This window comes from Gastrolobium bilobum, unplaced genomic scaffold, assembly GCF_033153095.1.
Source record: "Gastrolobium bilobum isolate Gb01-03AN ecotype WA unplaced genomic scaffold, APGP_CSIRO_Gbil_v1 utg11686, whole genome shotgun sequence".
Lineage (NCBI taxonomy): Eukaryota > Viridiplantae > Streptophyta > Magnoliopsida > Fabales > Fabaceae > Gastrolobium > Gastrolobium bilobum.
Window position 1 is genome coordinate 327773 of NW_026897523.1, and position 12228 is coordinate 340000.

At 37.9% G+C, this 12228-nt stretch overlaps 1 protein-coding gene across 1 annotated transcript in view; it reads right to left on the reverse strand.

The window, feature by feature from the left end:
* Nucleotides 1-314: 314 nt before the first annotated feature.
* The window catches only part of LOC133307644 (U2 small nuclear ribonucleoprotein A'), a 13366-nt gene continuing 1452 nt past the window's right edge, over nt 315-12228 (reverse strand). The window contains exons 6-9 of the mRNA XM_061508190.1: nt 11894-12067; nt 11109-11159; nt 10449-10604; nt 315-609 (exon numbers count right to left, since the gene is read on the reverse strand). Coding sequence (XP_061364174.1) covers nt 604-609; nt 10449-10604; nt 11109-11159; nt 11894-12067 — 387 coding nt within the window. The 3' untranslated portion in view covers nt 315-603. The remainder of the gene's footprint in view (nt 610-10448; nt 10605-11108; nt 11160-11893; nt 12068-12228) is intronic.

Sequence of the window (12228 nt, forward strand, 5' to 3'; positions counted from 1 at the left end):
ATCTATGAGTACAGCTGATTATGCAATACAATAAGGAGTAACGACGGGCGTTACAAATAACATTTTACAACATTTTTTGCTTTGGTATTTTCTATGTAATAATGTAAGGACCGATTGATATTCCAAAACATCTGACTGCAATACAAATAAAATTAATTCATCTCTACATACATCTTGCATACGAAGCAACAGCAACATACGAATTAAAATGTCAGTCCTTTGAGGATTAATTTTCACTCGAATAGTTTCAGTTGTTACTATTTGGTTCTGATGGTGTGGTGCGCCCCTCATTTAAGGGCGTAGGCTCTTTTAAATTCGTTTGACAAAGACATTGAATCCAACTAGAATGCCTTTTCTATAGAGAAAAGGAACTAACAGGTGGGAAAATAAATAAATAAAGACAATCAAATTTAATACAATTAAACGCTATAGCAGCGATACACCTCCAGTTCTCAACTCGTTACCAGAAAAAAAGTTCAAATACTGCCTATTGTTCACTACAGAAGACTCGTCAAGTACACTTTATGAAAAGTATCCAATATTCAGATTCGAGAACCAAACATTAAAGGAGTGCACAATGCTAGGACTATTCCAGAATTTTCTCTACTCCTGCAAAAAATGTAATGAAAATTGAAGCATCCCATAAATGATTATAAAGGTGAAAAATATGAGCACTGCATGAGGAGAAGAGAACACAAAAGTACACTATTTTATGGACATGCAACAATTCATAGGCCACCACAAGTGTACTGCTTATTATGTACATTCATTCTTCTCCTTACAGTTCAAATATATTATATTTTAATGGTATATCACGTACTACGTTGTCTGTTATCGTTTTCCCTGAATTTTGACGTGTTATAATCTTATACCTGTCAAATTGCATATCTAAAAGAGTAGTACTATTTGCAAACCAATCAAATGCACACTTTAAACCTTTATGCATACCTCATACTCCCACAATCCCCTCCTTATATCCTATTATTTGAGAATATTCTAGAATAACTCCCTAACTAACTAACTAATTATCTCAGGCCCATCAATAGTTCAATACTCCTCTTCCAAAATTCACCTTGCCCTCAAAGTGAGGGAAGATGACAGGTCATGTGAGAGAGCTTCCACCTGGGTCCCATTGTTTGAAGCACCTTGACCACATTGGCAGCTTTAATTTCTCACCCCTTAACTTCAAGCAATGGCTGGAGATAGGACCCCTTAACTTGGCAAGACCCTCCCCTTCGTTTCCTGTTAAGGCCCTTGTGTTAGCTTTAAAATTTGTTTTGGCAACACCTACGTCAAAGCCCTTCTTTTCACCTTTCTCCCCCTAGCTTGAGGCTCAGTCAATCCAACCATGATGATTTCAGGATGAGTGAAACAAGCAGCCGGTAGATTAAATGGTTCAGCACTTGATTTCTTCCAGTGACTTGTTCCACCATTGAAATTCCTTGTGCGCTGGCAGCATGAGCAAGCATCATCTTGCCATTAGAATCACCAATACAATATACAAGAGGCATCAAATTTCCATGTGCATCAATTACTTGCATGCACTCAACAGGAACAAAACCACGCTGTGTTCCAGCATCAATATTCTCCAATCCGAGACCTTGTGTAAATAGAGCCCTTCCTGTTGCTATCAGTGCAGCATCCACCATACTGAGGACGCTCAACCAAAGAGTTTCGTTGTCCTCCATGCCTTTACTTTCATAGAGCTGCCCTTCCCCTTTAAGCTCAAAGTTGCAGATTCCCACTAACATGGCATGGATGTGCTGGCTATGGAAGACCTAATTTGCTGAAGAAGGTGACTCACATTCGAAGTATAAATCTCTCCGCCCCTTGTTAATAAGCTCCTCTGGCAGCAACCTTCTGAAGCGTGCTCCACCATTATCGTTAAGGCTGCAATTTCTCTCTCTCTTATGGAATGCAGCTACAGACCCTTTTGTTTGAAGGGTTTCATTCACCCAAAGCCCATTTGATGTGCTAATATTGATTAGGACCCGATTTGCTCATTGGTTGGCCCATTACAGGTTTCCTGAATGTTGGGTCTGTTTATCGAATTTTCCTCATGGTCCCATTGTTTCACTTAAGCCCATTTTCCCTAGCACTTTGTGTGCTGAATAATTAACCAGAGAGGGCCACATATCAGAATGGGTACTGACCCAAGATGACAAAGCTGCTCGCGATGGGTATTCAACTCCAGCCCCATATTCGCTTTGGTCTGGTGCAGCTCCACACCTTTCCAGCCCCAATTCGTATTCCTCCATCTTCTGCTTCAATCTCATCTCCTTCCCTAAATCTGCCACTGAGTGCAAATACATTTCTGCCTCGTGATCTTCTTCATCCTCTGCCACTTCTTCTTTTTCCCTAATTTCTTCTTCTATTTCTGAGTTTTGATCTGCCTGAGCGTCTCCATTTCCTCCATCTTCTTTCTTTTCTTTTGTTTTTCTTTCGGAGTTTCGATCTTCTTCTACTTCATCTTCTACGAACCCAGCTGTTTTCTTCTTCGATTTTGTTTTTTTTCCTTCAGTTCTTCGTGTTCCATATCCTTCAACACCTTCGATTTTTGCCTTTTCTTCTTTGCTGATTTCGTCTTCTTCTACACCTATAGTTGCTGCATTTTCGTTTTGTTCTTCTTCACTTTTTTCTCCTTTATTTTCTTCCTCTTTTTTAATTCCTGTTGATCCTTTTTCACACGCCTTTACTTCTACACCTTCCTCTGTATTTTCATCTTTTTTTCTTTCTTCTTCTTTGTTTTGATATGTGTTTGACGTCTCCGATTCTGCCTCCTTCTCTACCACACAAATCTCAGGTATATATATCCCTATAAATGCTCTATCAAAGCTTCGCCAAACTACATGGGAACTAAGCCCACTCCAAAGTTTGTACTAGCTGAGGGCACGACCTTTCAACCCCTTCACAGCCTCTTTCAACATATCAACTTCTTGAATTTGGTTTGCTTGAAAATGTTGTTCAAGCCCAAGCAACCATCCCAACTGAGGAGAGAAGCTGAAAAGCAACTGGAAGAGAAGCTCTCCTTTCCTAACTCAGCTTTTCAGCTGAAAAGCAACTGGAAGAGAAGCTGAAAAACAAAAAAATGAAAAAAAAAACAGTATTTCCCTTCCAGTTGCTTTTCAGACACGATTTTCAGCGATACAGGCACAATTCCCTCTGCTATTTCGCCTGCTTCAAACGCAATCTCTTTCCGGTGCGGTGCGTGGTTTCTAGTGGTGGTCGACAGCAACCCGCGAATGGCGCGGGTAGCACCGCTTTTAACTACTTTGCCCCTCTTTATATCTTGGCTTGAGAATATGAGATAATTGATCAGGCCCATCACCAATTGTAGAATAACTCCCTAACTAACTAATTATCTTAGGCGCATCACCAATTATCTCAGGCCCATCACTAAATCAGTAGTGTTTTTGAAGCCATTGTTGAACGACAGGGAGGTGGAATGTGCGTCCATTGTGCTGTGGGTGGTTGATCAGGAATGTCAAATATAGTGAAATTCCGAGTTTAGTATGGAAGGGCTAAACTCCTGCATGTCCTGAGAGTTGGACATCCCAACTACATTGACTGCTTGGGCAGTTTTCCTAGGTCTCCTCAGTGCTTGAGGGGTTGCCTCCTAGCAGGGATTTTGAGATTCATATCAAGGCAGGCAATGATCCGATCAATGTACAACCCTATATATACGCCCACATACAAAAGAAAGAGATAAGGAAGCTAGTGGTCGAGATGTTGAAACAGGTATACTTCAGCCTAGCATCAGACCCTTCTGAAGCCAAGTAATATTGGTCAAAAAGGACAGTAGTTGGCACTTTTGTGTTGATTACCAAACCCTTAACAAAGCAACAATCCTAGATAAGTTACTCATTCTAGTGATTGAGGAGTTTTTGGATGAGTTGGGTAGGCTGCATTTTTCTCCAAAATAGATTTGCTAAGGATAACATTCCGAAGAAAACCTTTTGTACACATTAGGGTCACTTCGAGTTTCTTGTGATGTCTTTTGGCCTCATCAATGCACCGGTCACATTGCAGAGTGCGTTGAACCATACCGTACAACCCTTCCTTCGAAGATTTGATGAAATTCTCATCATAGTATGGAGTTACACGTGATTTCACGACCCTATTGGTAGGATGAGGAAGTAGTTGCTTACCCAATACTTTAGAAGATTAGAAGGGACTTGATGAAGGATCCCAATTCACATTCGCATTACACCTTAGAGAATGATAAAAATTATTCAAAGGGCTGCCTAGTCTATCCCCGAATGCTACATAGATTCCCAAGTTGTTTCAGGAATTCCATGCCACTCCAACATAGGGCCATTTCGGGATATACCGTATGCATTGGTGCATGGCCCAAAGCTTATACTAAATAGAGCCTTTGTGTATTAGATTGTATATCAGAATATACAGTAAATACAATGATTCTCTCAAAGATTATTAGCTATGATTGAAATAGCGCCACTTTAGCGCGCTGCAGCGCTTCAGTTGCGTGTTGTGGCACCCAACCGCTATTTTTGCACCGCGACGCGATGGTTTCCGATAGCAGTCAGTAGCGGCTTATTGCGGGCTGCAGATCTTGCGACGCTATTGCGTCGCTAAAAGGAAAGGAAGAGAAGTTACAGACATTCAGGAAGAAAAAGAAACGTAAAAAGCACAGGTGGCAGCACTTTGTAAATTTGAGATATAATAGGAAAAGGCCAGAATAAGTGTTAAAAAGCCAGCGATTTTTTTTGGGTAATGTTATCACCTTCCTTTTCTTCATTGATTTTGCTGCCAGCTTTTGGGTAATGTGTCCGTTACAGTGCTTGGTTTGACAAAATTTAATAATACCACCAAATACATAATTAAAAAAAGTAAATAATGGGAAGAAGTCAAGAGAAAAAGCTGTAGGTGATGCTGCAGCTACGATTCAGATTCTTGGGAACTGAGTTTTGACAGCTCCTTCTCTTGGTCCACTGCATCATTACCCCTATTCTCCTCTTTCCAATTTTTATTTATAATCATAATAACAATAATTTCAAGTCCCATTGTTTTTCTGTCCACCAATTCACATTTTAATCAAATATATTTATTTTTAATAATCAAGATTTATATTATATACTTTAAATAAATTATAATTTATTTAAATGACATAAAGTTATGTCATTTTAAGAGAGAGATAGACACAAGAAAATATTTTTTCATTTAAAATTTAAATTAAAAAAAACACACCCACTTTCTCCTCCATGATTTCCATTTCTTGTGTCTATCTCTCTCCTAAAATGACATAACTTATGTCATTTAAAATGACATACATCAAACCCATATATATATATATAATTTAAAAATTTATATTTTATATTAAAATAGAAAATTACAAAATTATTATTGTTGATTTATTCATTAATATTTAGAATTCTCTCACATAAAATAAATCATATTAAATGATATATGAGATAATTGGTCTTTTGAAGTAATAAGAATGACCTTAAAAAAAATGTATTTTGCTGTATTGTTATTAATTTAGTTACTTTCATTGAACTAATTTAGTTACTTTCATCGAACTATATATAGAGCACGCCTTGTACTTTCAGTTAAATCTTTTTCATCAAATAATATCAGAATGGATTTTTCTCTTGCTCTCCTCTTTCTCTCTCACTCTACAACTTCTGATATGGTATCAGAGTAGCAGTAATCAAACCAGTGAAAATCGAAGCGTTCGAAGTAGATCAATAGAGAACAAAGCTCCATCACTCTTCAACTATCAGATCTCGGTGAAACCGACCGAAAAATACTACTTATTTTGGAATCAGATCGTTGAGCCTATCATTACATCTCATTAGCTTCACAAATTTTTGGTAAATCCATAAATTCCATTACAATTTCTAATAGAAGAGGATCGCGAGAATGATGATGTGAATCCAGAGTTTCAAGAATGGCTGATGCAAGATCAAATGATACTAACGTGGTTGCTTTCGACCATATCAGAGTCAGTGGTGAACGAAATCCCAGGAGTAAAGCACTCACATAAGGCTTGGGATCAGATTCACAAGATGTTTCATGGAAAAATGAAATCGAAGACCAGGCAACTCAGATCTGAGCTTCGATTGATCAAGAAAGACGCGAAATCAGTTTCTGAATATCTTTCGAGGATTAAATCTGTGTAACTCATTAAAGGCGATTCGAACTCCTGTTTCGGAAGAAGATCACATAGATTATATTCTTGAAGGTTTGCCTTCAGACTACAATTCCTTTGTTCTCAATGTACAAAGTCGAGAAAAAGCATGTAGCCTTGCTGATCTTGCAGTTGATCTCATGGCCTTCAAACAATTGTTACTGAAGCAAAATGAGAGTCCGATAATAGATCCAGTTTCTGTGAATCTCACTTAGGCACAGAAACGCACTGAACCAGGTGCTTTGTTCACCTCTGTTTCTTCGATCGAAGAACAAAGCATGAACCAGACGAATCAAATGCCTATTTCTCTTCTTCAAGGTTACTCCAATGGTACTAACAGAGGTCATGGAAGATCTGGAGGACGTTCAATAAGCGGAAGAGGACAAGGAACACGTGCAAACGTGTATTGTCAATTATGTTACAAGTTTGGACATGATGTCCATTCTTGTTGGTACAAGATCGAAGAGAACTTTGTTCCAATGTTACCTCTTCCTACTGTATCTTCACAGTTCTTTGAAGCTTCTACACAGCCTTTTCAATTCACTAAACAGCAATCTCAGTTTCATCCTCAATTTTAGCGTCCACAGCAATAGTATCAGTTTCAGTTCCAATACCTTCGTCCATCTGTTGATGCTTCTATTCCACAAGCTATGGTTGCTACTCAGCACCAAGGTCTTCTTCCTACACCTGTTACACAACCAGCACTTGATTGGTAATCCTGATTCTGGAGCCAGTCACCATGTAACAGCAAGCCCAATGAACCTATTACAGAGCCAACAACTATCTAGAGCTGACCAAGTCATCATTGGAAATGGCCAAGGTTTGCCCATTCATGCTATTGGTCATTCAAAGTTTTTGTCACCTTTAGATGCCAAAACTAAATTGTCAGTTAAAAATCTTCTTCATGTTCCTTCCATTATGAAGAATCTGTTGAGTGTCAGTGCCTTTGCACGTGATAATAATGTTTTCTTTGAGTTTCACCCCACTAAATGCTTTGTTAAATCACAGGGGTCCCATAAAGTTCTTCTAGAAGGCAAATTGGGTCAAGATGGACTTTATTGCTTTCCCAGCACTGTTTTCCCTTCAGCATCTCACTCCTCTTCATTGGTGTCAGTCTGTAATGTTGTTCAGTCTTCTGGTTGTACTAATACAAATTCAGATTTGTATAATTCATCAAATGTAATTTCTGATTCAGCCTATTCTCTTTGGCATTGTCGTCTTTGACATCCTAGTCATGTAGCACTTAAAAATGTAATCAATACTTGTAAGATACCTTTGAGTAATAAAACATGTTTTGATTTCTGTTCCTCTTGTTGTATTGGGAAATCCCATAGACTTCCATCTTATCCTTCTTCAACTGTTTATCATTCACCCTTTGAATTGATTTTCAGTGATTTGTGGGGTCCATCCCCAATAAAATCAACTTTAGGCAACTCTTAATACATATCCTTCGTGGATGCTTACACAAGATACACTTGGTTGTACCCCATTAAACTGAAATCTGATGTGCTTTCCATATTACTGATTGGGTGGAGAGTTTCGTCCCTTTACTCAATATCTGAACCTTAATGGTATCATTCATAGATTAGCTTGCCCTCACACTCACCATTAGAATGGAGTTGCGTTGTTAAGAGAAAACACAAACATGTTGTAGAAACTGGACTTAACTTACTCTTTCACATGCATCTTTACCTATGCAGTTTTGGGATTTTGCTTTTGTTTCAGCCACTTACCTTATTAACCGATTACCAACATCCTCATTGAACTTTGAAATTCCTTACACTAAACTTTACAAACTTCCACCTGATTATAAATTCTTAAAAATCTTTGGATGTGCTTGTTTCCCTTTTCTTAGACCCTACAATAAACACAAATTACAATTTCGATCTCAAGAGTGTGTCTTCCTAGGCTACTCTTCAAGTCTTAAAGGCTATCTTTGTTACAGGAAGGATGGAAGGATTTTTGTCTCTAAAGATGTAATATTCAATGAACATTTATTTCCTTACGCCTCTTGGTCTTCAGCCACCAGTATACAGCTGATTAGGCGTATTTAGCTCCCACACCTACTGCAGTTCCTTCCTCCTCCAACTCGGATCATGCTAGTCAACACTCTTCTCTTCCCATACTCTTGTTTCCACTTCACCTTCTTCCAGCACCAGTAATTCTAATTCTGAGTCATCCATTCAACCAAGTAATTCCCCAAATTCTCAACCGACTCCAGTTCTTCTACTACACATGTTAATTCTCCAAGCTCTTCTAATGCAGCTCAATAGCATAATGACTCTTCAGACCAGTCAGTTTGAAGCTCTTCCTCTCCTTCTTTTTAAGCCTCCGAGTATATACCTTCCTCTTCTGTTCACTTGCAGTCTCCCACTCATTCTGTTCAAACCAGATCCAAATCCTTGGTCAGATCTCTAGCTCTCCTTACTCATATGGAGCCTTCCTCTGTTAAATAGGCCCTTGCTAGTCCTCCTAGGCTGGCAGCCATGCAAACTAAATATAAAGCATTATTGGCTAACAATACTTGGACCTTGGTTGATTTACCCCCTAACAGGAAAGCTATAGGTTGTAAATGGGTGTTCAGAGTTAAGGAAAATCCAGATGGGACAGTTAACAAGTACAAAGCAAGGTTAGTTGCCAAAGGATTTCATCAAGAAGCTGGGTTTGATTATACTGAGACATTTAGCCCTGTAGTCAGACCTGTTACTGTCAGGTTAATGCTAACTTTGGCCTTAACAAATGGCTGGAATTTAAGACAAGTTGATGTAAATAATGCCTTTCTTAATAGAGATTTGGAAGAGGAGGTTTTTATGGTACAAGCACCTGGTTTTGAGCTTGCCAATAAGCATCAGGTCTGCAGGTTGAACAAAGCTCTTTATGGGCTAAAACAATCCCCTAGAGCTTGCCAATAAGCATCAGGTCTGCAGGTTGAACAAAGCTCTTTATGGGCTAAAACAATCCCCTAGAGCTTAGTTTGATAAGATGAAAAAGTCACTGATCTATTTTGGGTTTGTATCTAGTTGTTGTGACCCATCTCTTTTCATTCTTCAAGCTGCCTCAGGAAGCATATACATACTTGTATATCTTGATGACATCATAATCACAGGAACTGATCCTGCCTTTATTCAACATTTGATCTCATAACTCAATTCAGAGTTTGCTTTAAAAGATTTGGGAGATTTGGATTTCTTTCTTGGCATTGAAGTCATAAGACATATTTCGGGTGGTTTGTCCTTATGCCAATCTAAATACATCAATGATTTGTTAACTAATGCAGCCATGCATGAAGCTAAGAGTATTTCTTCTCCAATGTCCACGGGCTATAAGCTTTCCAAATGTGGTTCTAATTACTTCAGCGACCCTCATCACTATCGTTCTATAGTTGGTGCATTGCAATATGCAACAATTACTAGACCAGAAATTAGTTATGCTGTCAACAAGGTTTGTAAGTTTATGGCTCAACCTCTTGAAGATCATTGGTTGGTGGTCAAACGTGTCCTTCGGTATCTTAAGGGTACCCTTTCTTTTGAGTTATCCGAAAGGAACTCTTAGTCTCTCATATTCCAGCAACTGATCAAGTTGCTGACACCCTCACCAAGCCTCTTTCCCCTGTTCGTTTTGCAGAATTGCGCAGCAAACTCAGAGTGTTGGATTCACAACACTGCTGAGTTTGAGGGAAGGTATTAGAGTATATTGTGTATGTATTGTAAGCTTTAGATTGGTTTATTTTAGTCTGATGTAGTTAGCTTATTGTGCTTCTGGTTGTATAGGATTTATCCTTCCCTTTCTGTTTGTAGTTTTTTGATCTGTTAGAGACTTAGTTAGTCGTGAGTGGACCTCTGTAATGGGCCTCTGTATGGGCCTTGTGCTCTATATATATAGAGCACCGCTTGTACTTTCAGTTAAGTCCTTTTCATCAAATAATATCAGAATGGATTTTTCTCTCTCTCTCTCACTCTACAACTTCTGATAAAGATCTATTCTCTCTCTCTCTCTCTCTCCCCTTCTTACCAAACTCTGATAAGAGTCCACGTACTGGCTGGTAATTAAGATGCAAACACGTTCATTTAGATACATTTTAAGATAATTAAAATTATAACAAAACAATGGTTGTGTACATGGACAGCAGCTGCTTACATGTTCAGAAAAGATGTTCCAAGGAAGGCAGAGTTATAGTATAATAGATAAATACATGAACTTAACAGAATAGAATAAATACATATCATGGAGGAATAATGATTTGTCACAACGGTGCAAAAGTAAAGCTTGATAGACACATGACAAAGTGGACTTATACCTGTTCCATTGGAGCAGAATCAGTATCATTAGATTCATCATCAGCTTGACCTTTAGCATCATGCACCACGTCCTCATGTTTTTCGTTAACATTGTCCAACATTATATTTTCATTCAAGCCTTTTACATCTGCAGGAAGCTGGCCGGACTTCAGTGCCTGTTACCACGTACCACGATTAGATGTACCACATTATTATCAGTCTTTTTATGATAATAAGAAATTTAAATTTGAAAGACACGAGAATTTCAGGTTAGAAGATAAGGTATCATTAAGTAAGAAAACAACCAGAAAAAAATATCATAACAAGATTTTTAAGACACCAAATTATAGCAAGAATCTCAAAACAGTTTCCCTCCTTTTTTTCCCAAACCACCAGAGATAACCAAGAGGAACTCCTCAATCTATGACAAACCATATCTCATCCTCCCCACATGGCAAACAATCCAGTCTAAATACTCTAAGTCAGCAATGCTGACAGAAAACCTGAGTGTTTCTGAGCTCCAATGACACATGAGAAATTTTTTGCGAGAGCCTCCTATTGGATCATCTCTCTTACAACAGGTCATTAGTAAAAAACACTAATTTTAATATTATGTTAAGCATGAGTATGAAAACAAAATTTAAAATTCAGGAGACTATCCAAATTAGAAAAGCAAGCACCTTTTCAAGTCTAGCAACCTCTTCAAGAGTCTGTGAACTCACAATGGCAGCCTGCACACAGCAGAATTATGTGAAACCATAGGTAACAACAGTTAGCATCTTGATGTACCAGCCTCTAAGAGATGGTAACTCTATAATTCATGAAGATGGACATTTGCTATAATTCAGAATGGATGCAATTTCTTAGTTCGAGATAATATCACATTAGAAAATGAATTACATTTTCAAAATGAGGCACTCTCAAATGCAGTTAATTTTAAAGCTCCTGATATGTATTTGAGTCGGGGCCTCGTTAATTTAATTAATAGAAACTATACTTCGACATCCATAGCATTTACATGCAAGAAACAGAGCAGGGATGACTGGACAAAAGCCTACCTCTACCATGTTTAATGAATTACTAAGATTCTATTCATCTGACAAATAAAAATTAAAGCAGCAGATATTCAGAAGCAGAACAACAGTACTCCAGGTCAAGTTTTGCGTTTGGACAATATTTTTTAATAGGACTTATGCAAATGACATGTTGCATATTTGTACTATCATAAAAAATTCTAGTTTCGTTTTTGTACTGTAAGGGGACTACTTTTTTAATGGTTTGCTGTAAAGTTGTGGATAAAAACAAGTACGAAATCTTCTCATCTACAATTTTTTGCAAGGTAAATCAAATGTATAAGGGAGGATGCATTTATTACAGATCTGAATTGAACTTGATGTTTATGTCACATGGTCACCCTTATAGTGATAAGCCTAAAATAAATTGATATATTCACTTTTTATTATACCTTAATAGCAATAATTTGCTCTGGTGTGGGGGCCACCACTTTGGGCGTCTGTTGTTCCTCAGTAACTTCTGAAACATTTGGAGTTTCACTGGGTGAAAATGTTTTCGCTGGTGTTCTTTGAACTTCTTCTATAACTTCTTTTGTAGCAAACAGGTTTTTGGCCTCCAACCGTTCCTATTAATTTTAAAAAACTATCATAAGATGGCCATTTCATTGAAGACGTATGCGTAATTGATAATAAGAAATAGATCCAATAATATACCATCATTCTCCTTTTATTTTGAACATTGCAATCTCTAGTAATGTTATGAAACAAACTCATTATGCATCCACAG